The 20,134-nt window shown below is 38.3% G+C and overlaps 1 protein-coding gene across 4 annotated transcripts in view; it reads left to right on the top strand.

The window, feature by feature from the left end:
* The window catches only part of MAPK10 (mitogen-activated protein kinase 10), a 96,533-nt gene that overhangs the window by 15,786 nt on the left and 60,613 nt on the right, over positions 1-20,134 (top strand). For all 4 annotated transcript variants that reach the window (XM_015832381.1, XM_015832382.1, XM_029287376.1 and 1 more), the window contains one exon: positions 17,900-18,029. In XM_015832381.1, coding sequence (XP_015687867.1) covers positions 17,900-18,029 — 130 coding nt within the window. The remainder of the gene's footprint in view (positions 1-17,899; positions 18,030-20,134) is intronic.

Below are 20,134 nucleotides of genomic sequence, written 5' to 3'. Positions count from 1 at the left end.
ACAACTGATTTGATTTGATGTTTCCCGTGCTTCATTAAAAGTAATCTCAGAGTGGGTTTGACTTGCCTTTTTATTTTTCCCCTTTATGCATCCCAAGTGGTCTGGAGGGCTTACTTATTTTACAACCAAGCCCTATTCAAACCATATGAAAAATAGGTTTAATGCTTTTAAAGTTTTGCTTTCACATCAACTCTGCTCACGTGACAGAATTGACTGGATCATGAGGAAAGGTAATAGGTCGTGCAAGTATTTAAACTCCAGCAAATGGCCCATTTTAATCCAGGCAGTCCTAGTTTTATTTGGGCTAAGTTGGTTAATCATGACATATGAATCACACGAGCAGCTATATGGCCCTTATCCAGTGGTGGGATTCAGCCAGTTCGCACCACTTCAGCAGAACCAGTAGCTAATTTTTTGTTGCCCGGGTCCAGAATGGACTTCCGGAAGTGGCATCCACACAGAGAACCGGTGGTTCACATATTTGAATCCCATCACTGCCCTTATCTCCTGATATGAAGACAACAACCTAGAGATTCACTACACAACAGCTCTCTGTTGTCATTTTGTTGTTTGATTTCTGTGGCCTTAAGTGAAGTGTTTTTTATTTTTATTTTAAGAAAGAGACCAAAATGGATTTGTTGTTCAGTTGCTAAATCGTATCCTACTCTTCACTACTCCTTGGACCATAGCATACCAGGCCCCACCGTCCTCCAGAGTTTGCCCAAATTCATGTTCATTGTGTTAATGATACTGTCTAACATCTCATCCTCTGCCGTCTCCTCCTTTTGCTTTCCATTTTTCCCAATATCAGGGTATTTTCCAATGAGTCCTCATAGAACAAATGGAATAAGGTAAATTGCCCATTATGAAATACTTTGATTTTTCACTCTGAGGGCAGAAAAAAAAGTAAATGGAAGTAATAAAGCAAAATGTCAGAATTTTTGTATTGCCTGGGAAGTTAAAAAAAATGATTGACATACAATTGATCAACATTGCACGTCTGTGCTGCCAAGATATGACTATGAGCTAAATGATGGGGAGAAGGGATGTCTGGACCCTTTATGTCATGTGTACAATGTGTTTGTTTAATTTGCTTTCTAGAGAGAATCCTGAAAGCTTATTGTGTCATACTAAGTTAGCAGGGTTCTGGCAGACACGATCACTATGGAGATTAAGGTAGCCTGGATGAATGGAATCTAACCAATTCACATCCAACCACCGATTACGTTATCTCTTTCCTTCACCATGAATGCAGCTACCAGTTGCAGTAATCATCCCTTAAAGTCTAAAGAAAAAAGTAGTCCTTAAGGCCAGACTGAAAAAAAAATGCTGTTTTTATAGAAGCATCATGAAGTCTGATCTTTTTTGTGCCACACGTCCAATGATAAACATTGAACCAACATAACACATTTTATTTTCTCAAGCCTACCAAGGAAAGACGCTTAATCTCTGTCAAATAGTCTTGGCAATTTAGTCTCAATCCATTTTTTAGCTTGCAAAGCAAAACCAGACCAAATGAGACTGGGAATTTCTGGCCAAGTATACTTGCTGTACAAAACTTTCTCCTTAAATGTTTGCTGTTAAGAAAATTATATGGTAGAAGGAGTCAAGTGGTTAAAGGCAGCGGTTGTTCACTCTTTAGTCCTTGCTAAATTCAAAATTTAAGGGCTGAATTTAAGGGCTTATAATCCATCACTTCTGACAGAGCAATATGAAAAAGCAGCTTCATCCAGAAAGAAATATATTTTTGGGTTTTCATGACATTGATTTCTATGCAGTTTCTGTATCAAGGGAGCTGTATCTCTATCCTCTCCTAGCCAGCCTGCCTGCCTGCCCGCCCGCCCGCCCGCCCTCCCTCCTTCCTTCCTTCCTTCCTTCCTTCCTTCCTTCCTTCCTTCCTTCCTTCCTTCCTTCCTTCCTTCCTTCCCTCCCTCCCTTCCCTCCCTCCCTCCCTCCCTCCCTCTTTCATTGGAACTTGATCAAATTCAGTGTTCTTTAGAATGGCATTACCTATTGGATGTTCATTGTGAGAAATGCTTCAGAACTGATGAAGCTTCTTGGATGAGAAGTGAAATATCTTCTTCCTCAAGGGAAAAAAAACATAATCCAGTTGTCTTTGAGATACCTTTGAGACAACCATGATCTGGATGACTGAGAATCTCCATAGATGTTTCAGAGAGACAGGAGGGGGGGGGGAAACCATCAAAAAACCCTACTTAATCTTATTTTTTTTCCTGAGTGCAACAGTAAAAGGATGGTTGTACATAAATAATATAGAAGCCCCATGATGCATCTCTTTGAACAGTCCACAGAATTGCAGGTTATAACAGATAGAAGAAGGAGCTGTCACATCACTTGATGTGAAGGTAGATTGAAGAAAGAGGTCTTCCCTAAACTGTTTCTTCTCACTGGCTATGGAATCATTTTTCCATTGGGCAGCTCTATAGATTCAATTAATCAATCAATTCTAGGATTACATGGATGGTACTAGATTGGGAGAGGGTACAGTATAAATTGGAGCCCAATCACTTAGTTTGGTACCCTTGCATAAATTAAGTTTTCCATTTTCCTTGATCCCCTAGTAGTACTCTCACACTCTACTGAGTTCTTTATGATCCACCTGCAAACCACTTTAGGATAATTTTATGAAATTGTCTGTGCTTCTGCTGGCCAGATATGCTTTATTCACTATTTAGTCCTTGATTTGCTGCTATATAGGGGAGAGCAATAGTTTATCAACACTTAGCACCTGAAAGGTAGGTTATTTATTCACTCTTTACTCTAAAAAAGTAGAATAGATTAATAATATAAATCATAATTATCATTTTGAAAATGATAACTATATTATCTGCATTCTTGCACATCAATTAGCAGAAGAAGATTTGATTTAAATCACTTGTCTTTTGGGGACAATGCATTTTTCCCTTGTGTGGAATACTTAACTAGCTACTTTGATTCAGTCTTGCATTCCCCTCATGATTCTATATCCAGTAAATACTTATTTTATTTCATTATATTTACATTACACAAGGACTATGTCAAGTAGTCTGAGACATAATGACTCTGCATACCAATCGTCCACTGATCCTATTTAATGAGCAATATTTACATATGGTTCACATAATATATTTTGTCAAATATCCAATGTTGCTGGAGTGGAACTGTAGAATCTATAACCTCTTTCATTTCATTTGCAATTCATTTTGAAATTTCCAAGATCTGTACGTACAACATAGCAAACTAACTTCCATTGACAATTTCAATAATTGTATTTGTACTCATTCACTAATGAGTGATGCAAGGGCTTATCTACAAGGACTCGTTTCTGTTCTTTGACAAGCACCAGGCAGCTTGAGGTTGCCATTTAAATGCCTAACAAAGCATGGAGCTATTCTAATATAGTTTTGGAACATTACAGGAAATTAAAATCCTGACCTTTGGGACCTCATGGAGTGGGATGGGGGACATCAAAGAAACCAGATTCTTAAAAGTACAACATAGTTCTTCAAATCTGCAGTTGACCTTGTTCCTATGTTAAAGAGTGTAATAATACCCTTTTCAAAATCCTGGCTTAGAAAGCCTAAATCTTTTTTTTTTTTTTCTACCAGAGATAAAGCTAGAAGCAATTATTTTAGACTGTAACAGCATTTTTTCTTCTGATTTACTACTATTAAAGAACTAATGAACTGATCAGAATAAGAAAACAGGCTAGGGAGTAGGCTTTTTTACTTGATAGAAATAATAAAAAAAAGAAACATGCAGGAGCCAGCAAACAGTGGAACCCATGAATATACAGTATACTATTGGTGCTTTGCTGCTAATAGGATAACATTAATTTATTCATCCACTGACATTCTTTAGTATCAGGTTGATATTGCTAGTCAGTTTGAAGAATGGTTATAAATATCATTTCACTTTACATTGAAAAAATGACATATTTTATTCATTACAGTTGGACAATTTTCATTCCATATGAAAGTTTATCGCAGTGGTCCCCAATATTTGCACTTGGCGAACATCTCCCCTATGTGCTGGAAATGTAATTTGGCAAGAGGGACATATTATCATATGTGGTGGGAGTGCCCGATTTTTGGAACAAGGTTAAAAAATGGCTAGAAGAAATACTAATGACAGAGGTAGAGGTAAAACCAGAACTTCTCTTATTAGGTATTACCACGCAGAAATACGATAAAGGGGCACTTTACTTAATGTTACATATCTTCACGGCTGCCAGATTGGCCTACGCACAAAACTGGAGAAATAAAGAAATTCCAACAGAAGAAGAGATTCTACATAAAATCTTATCATGTGCTGATATGGATAGGCTTACTATGGAATTAAAGGACAAGACAGAAACGGACTATTTTGAAATCTGGGATAAATTTTATTGCTGGTACGAGTCAAGGAGAACTGTTCGGGCTTTAAGTTAGTGTTAAGATTGTGGTATATAAAACTGTATGCTAGTATATAGAGAAACAAATTTGAGACTGTATTATATAGGAAAATATGTATATATAGAGATTAGGAATTATAAGTATGACAAGGAACAAATTGTTAGGATTATATATGCTGGAACGACACGTTATGTCCTTTTTTGTTTTAACTGTTTTATTAATTAAAAACTTTTTATAATAATAATAAAAAATATTTGCACTTGGTGGCCCGGCTGGATGGGGAGAGGGAAACTGGGCTGCATGAGTGGCTGACCGGCACACATGTGTATATACGCACAGCTTGACTTGTACGAGTGACGGGCTGCTGCGCGCACACATGTTGAGCTGTGTGCACGCATGCTGGCTTGACGCTTGCGCAAGTTGAGTTTCGTGCATACATGCCAGTCCACTGCTACGTGCCCCGGTTCCGAATAGGCCATGGCCTCATAGTGGGCTGCGGCCCAGGGGTTGAGAACCCCTGGTTTATAGCATAGAAGCCAAGATCTTCTTTTGCAAAACAGCAGGGAGTTGGAGAAAGCAAGCATCATTGGCAAAAAGAGTTAAGCTACAATTTTTACAGATTCAATACCTGTGAATTCAAGCCATAATGGCCTTGTCCAGACATGATACTATATCATTATGGAGGGCTTGCATATCACGCTAAGCAAGAAGATACATTATTATATCACAAGACCATATTATATCTAAACTGTGACCTTGGGCTAGCACGTCAAGGAGCAGATTTGCAGCTTACCTCATTAAGGCTCCATAATTTAATACAGAAATCAATTAAAAACAGGTTAAATAAAATATCGAATGCCTGAGGCATTCCTGACACCATCTCAGTGCATAAAAGCAAGTGTAGTAGTATAAAAAGTAAACATATAAAAATTGGAACAGTTGTAGCACAGAGAAAATCTAAGGCGGCCTTTTTTTGATACAAGAGAAAATTGTAATTCAAGCACTGAAATATAAATTATTACTGGGCCCCTTTCAAGCTTAAGAGTTGTGTAGCAATAAAATGGAAAGATTGGCATGGTGATTGTTCGACAAATCCTTCCATCCTTTTTATAAAACCCTTGATGGTGCTATTGAGAAAAGCAGGCACATACTTTGTATTTATGTTCTTTTATGTTTCAGACATCTTTTGTTGCAATACAAAGATACTCTGAGAAATGTAGAATTCAGAAAAATCTTTTTGGTGGCATTATTTCCTGTCTTTTTAGCTAGTTTTGTCCAATGAAAATGGGTGATGGAAGTCATAGTTCAGCAATACCGTTACGGCAAAACTACTTTTTTTATGCGAAAGTACCACAAAACTTTTTAACTCAGTTTCAATTTTTCCCCCAGTGTATTTGTATGAATAAATTGTGGCTGAGATAATGCAAATAACAATTTTCTGTCAAGGATGCCTTTGGAGCTTGGGATCTTTTTCAATCAGCTTGAATTTTGCCTAGCTTTTTACCAATTCCGATATATAATTTAGGATATATCTGTCAAAAGGTGTTATTAAATGTATACCAGATGCTAAACCCACATGCTTAATCACAGTCCTTATGAAAAAAAACCTCTCTGTATTCCACAGCTATAATTGGTTTGCAACAGCAATAATTTCCATGTCATGTATATACCCAGAGCCAAAAGTGATACTTATGCAAAGCTCATCATCTGCATTAAATTATTCTTTGAGAGAATTTACTAGCAAAAAATGATTTGGATCCAAAAGTAAAAAAAAAAAAAGAAGTCCAAGGAATAATTGTTCCTGATTTCATTAAGTGATACCTAGAGATATTTTTAATAATTTTTTTAGGTAGGTAAAAGGGTGAATTTTAGAAATGCAATTGTAGCACACACTTAGCATTTCAGTCCCCTCCCCTGCTTCCCCCCCCCTCTTTCTAGGCAGAAGTAGGCAATGGAAGCAAATGCAGTTTATTGTCCCTATATTTGAAGATAATGTTATATTATCATTCCCATCCCATTGCATAGTGATGACTGCCGAAATGATATCACTTGGTCTATTTTCAGGCTGCAGGAGTGATCCTGTAATCTTTGCAAACTACCAAAAATAAGCAAACAAATAAATAATGTCAGGGATGGGTTCATTTAATCCGAGAAGCAGCTGCAGCTATATTCCAGCCAATAGGGTGGTTTGATTGGAAATCCTGATCCAACTAGTATCAAGGGATTGGAACAATGTATGTGCTGGCTCAAAGTGCGGATATCCACTGGAGCTGGGAGTTATGCCATACAAAAACCTATCTGGTCATTAGTCTGTTCTATTTGAATACTGTGTTCTGTGAATTAAGAAAAACAGATACAAGAAAAAATTATTTCTTCAGATAAATACATTTCTCCAGATTTATTTTCTTATGGAACGTTTCTTATCACTCACTATGCATGTGCATTTAATAAAGGAGAAGTATTTGTAGCTCAGGGTTGAGGGGTCCTTGTTGCTCTCTGAGCTTGGCTGTTTTCTTGTAGACCAGACATGTCAAACACAAGGCCCGGGGACCGGATGCGGCCCGCGAAGTGGTTTCATGTGGCCCGCGAAGCCATCCTGGAAACAGTGAGGGAACGGCCCCCACTGCCTTGGCCCTGGCCGGCCGGGAGCCAATGTACAATTTTGTGGTGACCATCTATGTTGAAATGCATTCAGTCTTAGCTCCACAAGGCCATCTGGAAACAGCGAGGAACCAGCCCCTGCCATGTTTGCCCCACCCCCTGGGTGCATGCTGGGGAGGTGTCACCCTTTGTGAGGAATGAAGAAATGCACCATCGTCTGGAAGTGGCCAGCAAATGGCCCTCGCCTACTTCACCTATCCGGCTTGATGGGCTCTGCCCTGGTCCCACCCCTTTCTGCCAGAGACCCTCAGATCTGTCCCACTCCTGCCCAGGCCCCCACAGGCACCCTTGATGCGAATGATGTAGAGCTGGCCACCCCCACCCAGTAGGCCACACCCACTCCATCCATGCCCACCCAGTAGGCCGCACCCACCCTGGCCACCCTCCCAACCCCCCCGAGGGCAACCGCAATGCTGATGCGGCCCTCAATGAAATTGAGTTTGACACCCCTGTTGTAGACATTTCATTATCCAAACTAGGTAACATCATCAATGCTAGTGCTAGGAAATGAAACATCTGCAAGAAAACAACCAAGCTCAGAGAACATCAAAGACCCCTCATATGCACATCTTTTTTCCTAATAGTTTCTATTGAGGGAATCATCTTCAGAATGAATTGCTTTAAAGGGGCCTCACAATTCCTTCTACTGCTCCCTCTTTCTCAGTGTAGGGACTGATGGAAAGTTTGGTGGGGGTTTTTTTGCTTACTTTACCACCTGCACCTTCTTCCCTTGGGTCAAGTTGACCCCTCTTCTTTGGGGGCAGCCCCTCAAATATTGGAACACTGCTATCATGTCACCCCCAGTCCTTCTTTTCAGTAGACTAGAAAACCCAGTTCCTAGAAATATTAGCAATGGGACCTATATAAGTCTGACATGTTAGAAATGTGGGTTTTAGTGCATCAACTAAGCATCTCATGATCCACTAACTGCAAGGGGTGATGTAGATAATTATAGAAATATTCTGTGTTCCCTTCTTTGTCTCTCACTCAGATTGCTGTCTTAGGTAACTTCCTTCTTTTCATCCCAGGAACACATTTGTAGAGTATAGAATATGCTCACAGACTCTCCTCCTAATAGAAATAGCTAGCTAGATGGTAGACTTTGGCCAACTCTATAATGGCTTTGCTTGAATAAATCTGTGATAGCTATAAAACCTGCTTTACTAATTATTCCTCAGTTCAGGTTCCTATTCTCAAGAACACTTATATACATACATAGAATGCAAAGTGAAATGCCTCACTTAAAGATTGCAGCTAACCCTTTTTAGACTACGCCTTTCAGTTTCTTGTCCAGCTTTTTTCTTCCATGCATTCCTTACTTCTAAATAAACTAACTTTTCTATACATGGATCGTATCTAATCTTCCTTGGTCTGTTCTAAAACCTGCTGGCAAAAGTTTATCTTTGAAATTTTATCTATTTTAATAAACCTCCAAACATTTCTCTAATTTCATCTTGTGCAAGCTAATTGATACAGATTGGCACTTGGAGAAGGAGTGTGCCGTTTTAGTGCATATACTGGTTTGTGTGTGAATATTTGGCTTTGAATCTGGCAACTCTAAAACATTCATCAGATCCCGTGGAAACCAAAAGTACAGAATTTTTTAAATCCTAGATTATCCCCAGGTTTTACTAAATGGAATGAAATGAATAGCACAGTCGTATTAAACTGTGTTTGTTCTATTAAGCTCTTTAAATTTTACATGAACATTCTAAGTTCCACTGTGTTCATCCCTAAGTATGTTTCAGAATGCCATTATATGATTAAATGATAATCATTAAATGATTGTAGGAGATAACAGGCTGAGCCCAAGGATGGGGGTCAAATGCATCATCAGTTTGCTCCATAAGAGACCTAGGTTCAGCCCCTCTTGAAGTAGTTGACTCTTATCTGGCATCAATTCACCTTGAGTATTAGTAGTTTAGATTCTTGTGTATAAATAGCGTGAAATAAACTTGCGATACTTTTGAACTCTATCCTGGTTCTTGATTTTTTGCACCTGATAATTATTCTGTACACTTGTATATAGATTGAAGAAGAGTTTGGTGAAAAAAGTATATTTAATTTTCTTGTGATATAGGTATATAAATTACACATAACAAAAGGAATTGGGGGGAATTAAGATATGAAATCCATCTTCTAAGGTAGTTGCCCACTACTTGATGTTGTTATTAAATATAATTCATTTAAAATCTGTTTCTTCAAAATCCAAGAGGTCCACAAAACATTTTTCATTGATCATTCTAATGAATAAATCAACTAAAAGCTGCATCCCTAAAGGAAACATCCCAAGAACGTTCTGTCCGGACAAAATATCTGAGGTCTTTAAGTTTAAACCTTGAAAAAAACCTTTGAATGTTGGCAGTACTCCTTAATAGAATTTCTACACTTTTGATAATTTGGATACCTGAATACAATAACAAAATACATGGTTGTGAAGAATGCAGATGCATTTAAACACCTTTTTTTTCTCAGTAAGCTACACAGAAGCAATGTCTGGGACGAGATTATGTCTCTGCTGTCACAGATCGTAGACCTAGAGAGAAAATTGGTTGGTTGGTTTCATATATCTACAAACTGATCTTTCTCTAAGGAACTCATTGCAATTTAAGTTGCTCCCAATAGGCCTTTCATCAAATGAATAGCTGTCTTATCTTCAATAGTTGAAGCTTATCATGTCCCTACAGACCTTTCCTTGGTCCTACATCCTTGTTTTTGAAGCCAAAGGTTTTGCCTAATATTTTAAAATAAGAGGGGTCTTCTTCATCCTGAGATGAAGAAAAACCTTTGTCTGGACTCTTATCAGTGCTGGTGAGATTTAAAATTATTGCATGTTTGAAATTAAAATAGAAAAATAAAGGGGAAGTTAGGTTACCACCGCTTTAAGAATTAAGCCAAAATACCATTTTTAGTATGAACTGACAACTTAGAAATTATCAATCATTTAAGAATTCTCTAATGTTAAGTAATTATAACAGCTAAACAAGTAAGATTTTTCCCCCCTCTTTGTGCTCCCCTTTTAATTTTAAGCATTCTTTTTCAAGTTTTCCTCTCAAGATTTTGAGCCAAGTCTCATATCTGGAGGGCTTCAAGTTGAAGAAGGCAGATTTATATTTTCTCTCTCTGGTTTTTTCTCTCATCTCACCTCTCTGAAGTATGTCCTTGCTTATGTCACATTATTCATATTTAAATTTGGCAAATTTATGGAGGGCTTTTGCTTTAGGCCGTTTGATTTTCGTTGCCATGCTAAGGTGGATATTCTCTGAGGTAACGTTCATCTCAAACATAGTCTTATGCCTGTACATGTGAAATTTCTTTGTGAAATTTCTTTCCCTTGAAAGGGCACAACCTTGTCCCCTTCAATATTATCCAGGAAGACAAGCAAAATAGAAATTCACTTCACGGGATTCTTGTTGAGGTGCAAATAGGAGGAGAAAGAAATACAGGTAGTCCTCGACTTACAGCAATTCATTTAGTGACCATTTGAAGTTACAACGGCACTGAAAAAAGTGACTGTTTTTCACACGACCCTTGCGGCATCCCCATGGTCACATGACCAAAATTCAGACCCTTGGCAACTGGCTCATATCTGTGACGGTTGCAGTGTCCTGGGGTCACATGATCACCTTTTACGGCCTTCTGATAAGCAAAGTCAATGAGGAAACCAGATTCATTTAACAACCGTGTTATTAACAAGTGCAGTGATTCACTTAACAACTGTGGCAAGAAAGATCATAAATGGGGCAAAATTCACCTAACAACTGTCTCACTTAAAAACAGAAATGTTGAGCTCAATTGTGGTCGTAAGTCGAGGACCATCTGTATTAGGTATGTTAGCCACCTCGAGCTATTTATCAAAATAATAAAGGCAGGAAATAAATAGATAAATCTTCTCATCTGGGCTAGATTGCAAATTATGTATGTGTTTCACTTTGAGAGCGAGCAACTAAATTTCATTTTTGATTTGTGCCGTTGTGCCCACAGTAAAAAAAAAATGACAATAAAGTTTATCTTATCTTATCTTCTCTGTTTGTCTCTCAAAGTATTTATTTTGATTCCTGCAACATTTGTTTCGTAAAACAATCATAACTCAGATGATTTATTTCCTGCCAGTTGAAATCAGCTCTTTGCAGGTCATTAAAGACAACTAATATCCAGACTGAGACAGCACTGATTCACACATCATGCTGAGCTTCATTTTAACTATAATATATTGAATGAATAACGTTAACATGGTTTGCACAATTCATAAACCATGATCATACAACTTTAAGCACAATCTAATGAATTTATTATAATTAAATGTAATGTATGAATGATATGACTTAGATATGTGCATACCTAATATGATGATACAATACTCTTGTTCATAGTTCATTTGTTTTGGCTTTAGCAATTTATGTGTTTAGTTAAAAGCAATATTTCTCCCAATTAAACTGGGCCATTAAAATTGATTTTTACTGTTCTGTTTATTTTAATACACTCCGCCACAACTGATTGATGTTAAACCAGTATTTTTTTAATTGTACGTATTGAAGTTAAGTTATAGCTTTTGTGATAAAACTATAGCTGACTTAGAATTCTTGTATTTTTTAAAAAAAATATATAACAGCTATACATATAGTAAGATAAAGATATGGTTTAAGCAAGAAGTTTAACTATAAATCCTTCCAGAAATATGACCACATTTTTTAATCCACGAGCTATGCTTTCAAATGTGTTTTGTAAATATTGTATTTGTTGTCCCCTAGAAACAGGCAAGGTTAGGAAGCAGGAGTTGTTAGGAGTTTTCAAATATAATTTATTGAAGTCAGAATATTTTATCAGAATCCTGAAAGCCTGATAAAGCCCCTGTGTACTTCAACTTATACTTAACGCAGTCAAGGGAGAGTTATTTTGAGTTTATTTCTTACCTTCTTTTTTTTTTTTTGCAGTAATTTGTTGTTTAATGGCTCAACATTGCCTTCACTCCTTCTCTGCATTTCTCTGCTGGTATGGCAAGTAAGATTACAATGATTCTAAACCAGCGTATCTTAATTTGGGCAGCTTTACTATCTGTGGCCTTTAACTCCCAGAATTCCCCAGCCAGAATGCTGGCTGGGGAATTTTGGGAGTTGAATTCCACACATCTTAAAGCTGCCAAGGTTGAGGTTCTACATCAGACATGTCAAACTCGCAATGTCACACAACATATTGGGACTGTTTTGCCATTGCTGGCAAAGGGGTGGGAGCGGCTTCCGCGTGACACATTCGGCCCGTGGGCTGGCAGTTTGACATCCCTATTCTACATGATCAGGAAGTAACAAATGCAAGCCAACTTCTCTTTTCCCCCATTTTTAAAAATCTTCATCTGTTTGATGTTCTGTAATTCTGGATGGGTAAACCTAGTTTTGTCTTCTCAGGAAGAAGTTCCATTGAATTCAGATATGTATTGGATTCTATCTAAATTATGGCCAGGCTAATTGTGATTTTTTTGTGTGGACAAGTCCTTTTTATAGTTAGCTTCATAAAGCTTTTTATACTTCCCATACAGGCAATCCTCGACTTACAACCACAATTAGGACAAGAATTTCCATTACTAAGCTAGACAGTTGTTAAGTGAGTTGTGACTAATTTTACAACCTTTTTGCCATGGTTGTTAAATGCATCACTGCACTTAAGTGAATCAAAGGGCCGTTAAGCAAATTCAGCTTCCTCCATTGACTTTGCTTGTTGGAAACTGACTGGAAAGGTCGCAAATGGTGACCACGTGATTCCAGGATTCTGCATCTGTCGTAAATACATGCTGGTTCCCCAGCACCTAGATTTTGGTCACGTAACCATGGGGATGCTGCAACGGTGGTAAATGTGAGGACTAGTCATAAGTCACTTTTTTCAGTTCCATTGTAACTTTGAATGACTGCCTTCATGAATTTATCTTCTGAATTTTGGTATAAAAAATATTTGCTAAATTAGACTATCAACACAATCTAGCAGATGGTCTGAAGAGGAAAGAATCAGACAAAAAAATAATCTCCAAAATTAAGGCATGTTTATGTGCATTTCTATCTGAATGCTAGGAGGGAGAATAAGTTGCCAGCAGGAGATGCCAGTTTTCATTATGGGTCCCTACTGATTTTCTATTGCCATTGTCATTTGATTTCTGATACTTGCTTTAAGACATGTTGTTACACAGCAGGCATCTGAGGGTGTTGGGCAGAAGATTTCCCCGGTAGCTTTCATGCCAACTGCAGCAGAACCAACATAAATCAGCGAGAAAGAGTCAAGAAGTCGAAAAAGAAGTAATGCTAGCACGCCAAAAGTGAGCTGTGCAGGAACACTCCAGCCTTAAGCCTGTCAGTGGTTTACCTACTTGCAGCGGAGTGCTTTTCGATTGTTTAAATTTACTTTCTTGTTTTATAGCGTATGTGAACATGTTTGTGTGGGGAGAAAGAGGTCATGGGGAATGACCAATGTTCATGGCAGAGCACTGGCTCTGAAGCCAGAAAGTTGATGGTCCCCTAGCATTTCCAGTGAAAAGAAACAGTAGCAAATTGTGGTGGAACATAGCACAGTCCTACCTCGACATTCGATTGCTTAAAACCTGTCGAATTCGGTATTTGACGGGTTTTGAAGCAGAAATCTTGCCCCGGCACTCATCTTTCTTTTGGTAGTGGACACATGAGGAAAAACTTGCTGATGTCAGCTGCTTTGTGCCACACTATTTCTTCTGACCAAAAATCATGTGGTTTTCTCAGTACCTGTTGGTTTTAATATTTGTCACATCTTCCAGAACAAATTACCAATGAGTACCGAAGTTTCACTGTACAGAATCTATCTATCTATCTATCTATCTATCTATCTATCTATCTATCTATCTATCTATCTATCTATCTATCTATCTATCTATCTATCTATCTATCTATCTATCTATCTATCTATCTATCTATCTATCTATCATACCTCTTAACCACCCAAAGAAGCAAATCAACTTAGAAACTTGGTGTGCAGGAAGAGAGACAAGGCAGACCCTCTCTAGCTTTTCACAGGTATATCTAATAGCTATGCAGATTTGTGCTTTAGTCTGGCAAGATTCCTGTGTATAAGTGAGCAGCAATAAAGAAAATAACTTGCTGAAATAACTCCTCCTGTCATTCTTTAGCCTAATTTCCTTGAGCCTGACATAGATAACGCAAAGACTTTTGTCTTTAATTCTGGCAAAAGAAACAAAACTAGCCTAATCTAATATAAAGCAGTATTTTATGTCAGTAAATTACTAGAAGATAAGCTGTTGGGGGGAGTGGAGAATAAGACTTGTAGCACCCTGTTCCCTATGCATTAGGTAAATAAATAGGCTGTTTCTATGTAAGAATAAACCCCATGGAATTGTTACTACTGAAACTATTTTGACCTTGAAAATATATTTGACACAGAAAGAAGAGCTCGATCCTCTGCTTATTGATGACATACATCTTTCTTTTAGCTTTTCCTGCTTTAAAAAAATGTGGCCATGAGGATGAACAAATAAAATCTTTGCTCCATTGCTGAATTAATAAGTTTTGTTTTTTTCATTACAACTGGAAATGAATGGTAGGTGGGGAGATGTGCTACAGCTATATTACATTTGATTTATGTAAGCTCAGAGCACTGTATTATGCATCTTTAAGTGATATCTATCTGGGAACATGGCTGCAACCTTTGCTTGAAATTATGATGTTCTCCATGATTGAAATATTCAATTTGATAGAAAAGGTCAGAGAATTCAGTCTGCCTGTGCTGCTTGTTGTTGATCTGCAGTTCCCAGCCTTTGGCATAGCTGCTTTTGATTGAAACAAGCTGATATGAGGAGGGGGCCATGTGGAGGGTCTTGTTTACCCTTATTTCTTGTGCGTCAGATGCAACATTCATGAAGAATGTTAGCCACACATTAACAGAACAAGCGAGCCAATAAGTGCTAGACTCTCTAGAGGCTTTTTCTTTCCCTGCCAAATTATTGAACCTTTATATTGTCACAGTTCTAAGGAGACTAAAGGGAATTCTGGAAAAATGAGCCTCTCCTTTTCCAAGGAGAAAAGGAAAGCTTGAATATCTCCTGTGAGAATTGAGGTTAAAAGTCACTAACAATAGCGGATTATTATGCTGCTGAAATGTATGATGATTATACCTCTGAAATATAGATTAAAGTGTCTACCAGTCCACTATCTTACAAGCTGGGGATGGAGACATAAGTTTCTTACAGTCTCTCTTTCTGAATGGCACTTCCCTTTAATAAATAGAACTGGGAATTCTTATTTCTCTCTCGCCCTCCCCCAGTTTTTTCCTGGCATAAATAAATTATTAAACATAGATGATACGCTCTTTTCAACATTATATCTTCTGTGAAAAGGTAAGAAATAAATCAATCAGCTGTGATTTTCTAGTTAAGTAAATCTTTCTAGATAAATAAATCTTTATCCTCATTCTATTATTATTATTTGGTGGTGGGGGTGGTGGTGGGGTCAGTGTTCTGAAATTACTACTGTATAGACCCAGCATTCCATTTTTCAAACATAAAATTTCAGGTTTATCCATGCATTTCCTGAAACTGTGCAAAAGCAGTTTAACCCAGTGATACTATTATTAGATGAAATTAGAAATAACATCAAAGGAAGAGGCATTTTAGTTTTGGTTATTAGTTTTATAATAGTACCCTAATAGTATTAATTAGTAGATTAAGAGTACTATTAATACTAGTCAGAGTAGCCTCTAGGCGAGTGAACGGCAAACAAGTCAAATAAATAAGACATTTTCTAAAAATATGTTTATTTCTTGTTCCCTCTTAGAAGTCTCTTTATAAACTGCACTGAAACAGTACTGCTGTTAGGAACGCTCAACAGCCTTTCCTGATCTATTGCCCTCTAATTTTATCAGACTTCAATTCCCAGAATAAAAGAATGAATTCCTTTTATAGGTTGGGAGGAGTGAATAGAGACAGACTATGTTCTTTATTCCAAGAATGAATCCAGTTCAGATCAGAGTTTGGCCAAGCACACAATTCATTGTAGATTAATATAGATGAGAATATAGGTCAGTGAGCCTATATCAGTGATGGCGAACCTTTTAAAGACCGAGTGCCCAAACTGCAACCCAAAACCCACTTATGCATTGTCGGGTGCCGGGTGGGTGTGACCCATTGGCTGGGCGTGGCCCATTGGCTGGGCGTGGCTGCTGTGGTAATGGTAGACTAGATGGGACTAAAAAGTTCAATCAATCAATTCCAACTTTGCAAGATTTTTTTTTTCCTGCGAGAAGTTGAAATTGACTGATTGATTGAACCTTTTTTTTTTTTGCACACGGCGGCAGAGGCCTAAAGCAAAAAGGTTTTATAAAACCCAGCTGAAGGCCTAGGACTGGGGCAATGGTGCGCGTGCCCACAGAGAGGGCTCTGAGTGCCGCCTCTGGCACCCGTGCCATAGGTTCGCCACCACTGGCCTATATACATTATAAATTAAATTACATTGGAATAAATTGAATTCAATTAATGGACAGGATAAATAATTACCAAGCATGCAGGTAGTCCTCATTTAGTGATTGCCTTGGACAGTGCCTGTTCACAGTTATGACAGTGATGAAAAAGTAACTTATGTCCTTCACAACCTCTGTCAATCAATGTACATCTCTCCAATCACTGTAAATTCAACCATTGATTCTCTTTTTGGTAATCATCCCACTGCCAAGGTAAGCATTCAAAAAGGCAGGCAAGTACCTGGCTTCCTCTTAAGCTGAGTTTCAGAAATCTTACTTGTTGTTTGGATTCACCTAGTTCTTTCACGTCCCAGACTTCTGATGCAGTAAAATAAATAAATAGCTGAAATAAAATTGTATGCACGGTGTGGGTCATGTGGTTTTTCGCTTATTATTATTATTATTAGCATATGGCATTGTTACATTAGCCAGGAGACTACAGTGCTATTGTAGAGTAGTAGTTTGGCTGCCTGTTTACCAGCTCTGTCAGGTACACACTTGTGTGCTTCTCAAGATGTGCCACAAGAGGACAAGCTAGATTCGCACCAGAACAGGGGTAGGCAACCTTGGCTCTTTTATGACTCGTGGACTTCAACTGGCTTTGCTGGCTGAGGAATTCTGGGAGTTGAAGTCCACGAGTCATAAAAGAGCCAAGGTTGCCTACCCCTGCACCAGAAAGAAAGATGACTGGCTCTTCATGCAGTGTCATCCAAGGCCCCTTTCCTTCCCCCAGAGTCGCCTCACAAACGGGAGTCGCAACCAGGAAGGTTCAAAGCCAGCAGGAATCTGACTGGCTGCACAAAACACCAACTCATCTCTCCACTGAGGTGGTGCCTATTTATCTACTTGCACATAACATGCTTTCAAACTGCTAGGTGGGCAGAAGCTGAGGCGAGTGATGGGAGCTCACCCTGCCACACAGTGCTAGGACTCGAACCGCTGGAGCAAAGATCATCTCCAGCATCATTAAGCCACTGAACTTAATGATGCTGGAGATAGTCTTTACTCCAGCGGTTCGAGTCCTAGCACTGTGTGGGCAGGGTGAGTTCCCATCACTCGCCTCAGCTTCTGCTCACCTAACACCTCTTTTCACTTAGCTTAGCTTAACAACTGAGTTGCCAGCCTCAATTGTAGTCACTCGGTGTGTTTTTCTAAGCTGTATTGATGCATATTTATTCAAATAAATTGGGATAAGTCTTGGAAGGAAAGTAGAACTATTGAAGAAATGCAAAATTCTATTTCTTTTCTTTTGAAAAAAAAAACATTGGAAGTGAATAAAACTCAGGCAATGATATTTGAATGGGAATGCTACAAATTAATAGGTTCTTCTATTGTCATTTTCTTTTCCTTTTATTTTTTAGCGCTGCATATGATGCTGTACTGGACAGAAATGTGGCTATCAAGAAGCTCAGCAGGCCATTTCAAAATCAGACACATGCTAAGCGGGCATATAGGGAGCTAGTTCTTATGAAGTGTGTGAATCACAAAAATGTAAGTATTCCTTTGCTGGAAGGACTCAGAAGCCTGTATAGTTCACACTGCTAAGTGAAAAAGATTATGCTAACATGTTGCTGCAAAGTTGACTGTGTAACCTTCATTATTTTAAATGCAAAATCCGATAGGGCGTGTGTGCCAGCAAATGGCAATTTTTAAAAAATATTCTATTAACAAACACGTAGATTTGGATAGAATGCTGAAATGCAGATGTGATCACAGATGCTTTATTCCCTTCCCAAAGCAGATGTCTAGGAAAGGGCACCACACAAACACACTTTATTTGTGGCAAGAAGAAAATGTATTATAGTACAGCCATGGAGCAGCATATTCAATTATGCTTTCCTTATGGAGATTCTTTCCCCTTTAAAGTTAATGGAAATTCTCTAGAGAAGAGTGAAAAACCTATGTTGACTCCTGGTGACTGCCTGAATTAGTCCCTGCAGTTTTCTGGGCAATGTTTTTGGAAGTGGTTTGTCCTTGCCTTCTTCCTAGGGAAAGCAACTGAATAGAATCAGGATTAATATTAAGGACAAAAGTTATTCATGAGAAGTAAAACAGCTGTGAAATACATCCTGTCTTCAATTAGGTGGGAAAATATTTGAACCATTCTCCTTAACTCTCTCCTTTACAAAATTTAGAAGCAATGAATACTCGGGGAACCAGGTATGTCTAGTCTGACAAAGAGAAGGAATAGGGGTGATGTGATAGCTGTCTTCCGGTCCTTGAAGGATGTCATAAAGAAGAAGAAGACAACCTAGTCTCCAAAGTTCCTGAGGACAGGACAAGAAGTCACAGGTGGAAGATCACTAAAGAGAGATTCAACCTAGAACTAAGGAGAAATTTTCTGACAGTGGGAACAATTAATCAGTGTATCTTACCTCCAGAAGTTGTGCTCCATCACTAAAGGTTTTCAAGAAGAAACTGGACAGTCATTTATCTGGAATGATATAGGGTCTTCAGCTAGAGCAGGGTGTTGTAATAGAAGGCCTCCAAGGTCCCTTCTAACCCTATTAACCCACGTTCTAGGTTCTATCAAGCTAGTGTCAAGAGGCAGTTTTAGGGCCCTGCGTAATTGGAAAACCATTTGGAAGAAACATTTCAAACCCTGTGTACACATGAACAGAGTACCTATCTACATTAATGTTGGCAAATACTTTTTTCTTTTTGAGGAAGAATTAATCAAATCTTTAAGGCACTCTTCAGTTCATAGAAAAAAGATGTGCCTGCCTTCATAAACTGCAGAGAGATGCTATGCTTGCGTAAGGTCCAAAGTTGTTCTTCCAAATTGTTTTTAAAGCATGCATATCCCTAATAATTTTCTGGCTCATGGGCCAAATTGCTATTTTCATTGTGGCAAGGTGTAAAATTACTGGCCCGAGATACAGCATACAGGAAAAAAACATATTGTATGCCCATCATCCTAAACAATTGTAAATGTTACCATTCGAATTCAAAATCCAATTTATCAGATTGAATTCGGATTTTGAAAGTAAACTTTACCTGCCTCAAATCTGAAATGTGATTCCTTTCGATTCAGCATCTGTTCTTCACCTCTTTGACTAGGGAAGTTGCCAGTTAGGACAACTTTCTATTGGAAGGTCCAAACAGCACTCTGTTCTAGACCATTCTAGAAAAAGAGGTTGTCATATGCATTTGTGGCTTCATGGGTTTTAATCCAAGCATAGATGACACCACTTACATTTTTTTCCCCTATGTATTAGCATTGGAAAGCAAGTTTTTTTCATTTCCATTTTGGTATGCAAGCACTGGAATTGAGATTTATTTATAGCTAGATAGGTCAAATTTCTTTCCTCGATATTTCTTCTTTCAACCTGAACTAAAGGTTTAATTCTGGCTAGGCTAAGCATTTTAAAATTTCCTACTTTTCTACTCCATAGGCATGCAGCCTACAGTGTTGACTAAATATAAATTCATGGCCGTTTCTGTGTCTAAATTCCCTTCCTTCTTAGAGATAAGTAATGGGCTATCCATACTGGTGGCTTTCTGTCTCTGGCAGAATTTTCTCTCTCTCTCTCTCTCTCCCACCCCCCAAATCCATATTTCATGGATGCCATTGGTGCAGGATGATTTGTCCATCA

Source organism: Protobothrops mucrosquamatus, unplaced genomic scaffold, assembly GCF_001527695.2.
Source record: "Protobothrops mucrosquamatus isolate PMUCROS unplaced genomic scaffold, P.Mucros_1.0 scaffold3, whole genome shotgun sequence".
Classification (NCBI taxonomy): domain Eukaryota; kingdom Metazoa; phylum Chordata; class Lepidosauria; order Squamata; family Viperidae; genus Protobothrops; species Protobothrops mucrosquamatus.
This window is presented reverse-complemented; position numbering and strand designations above follow the sequence as displayed.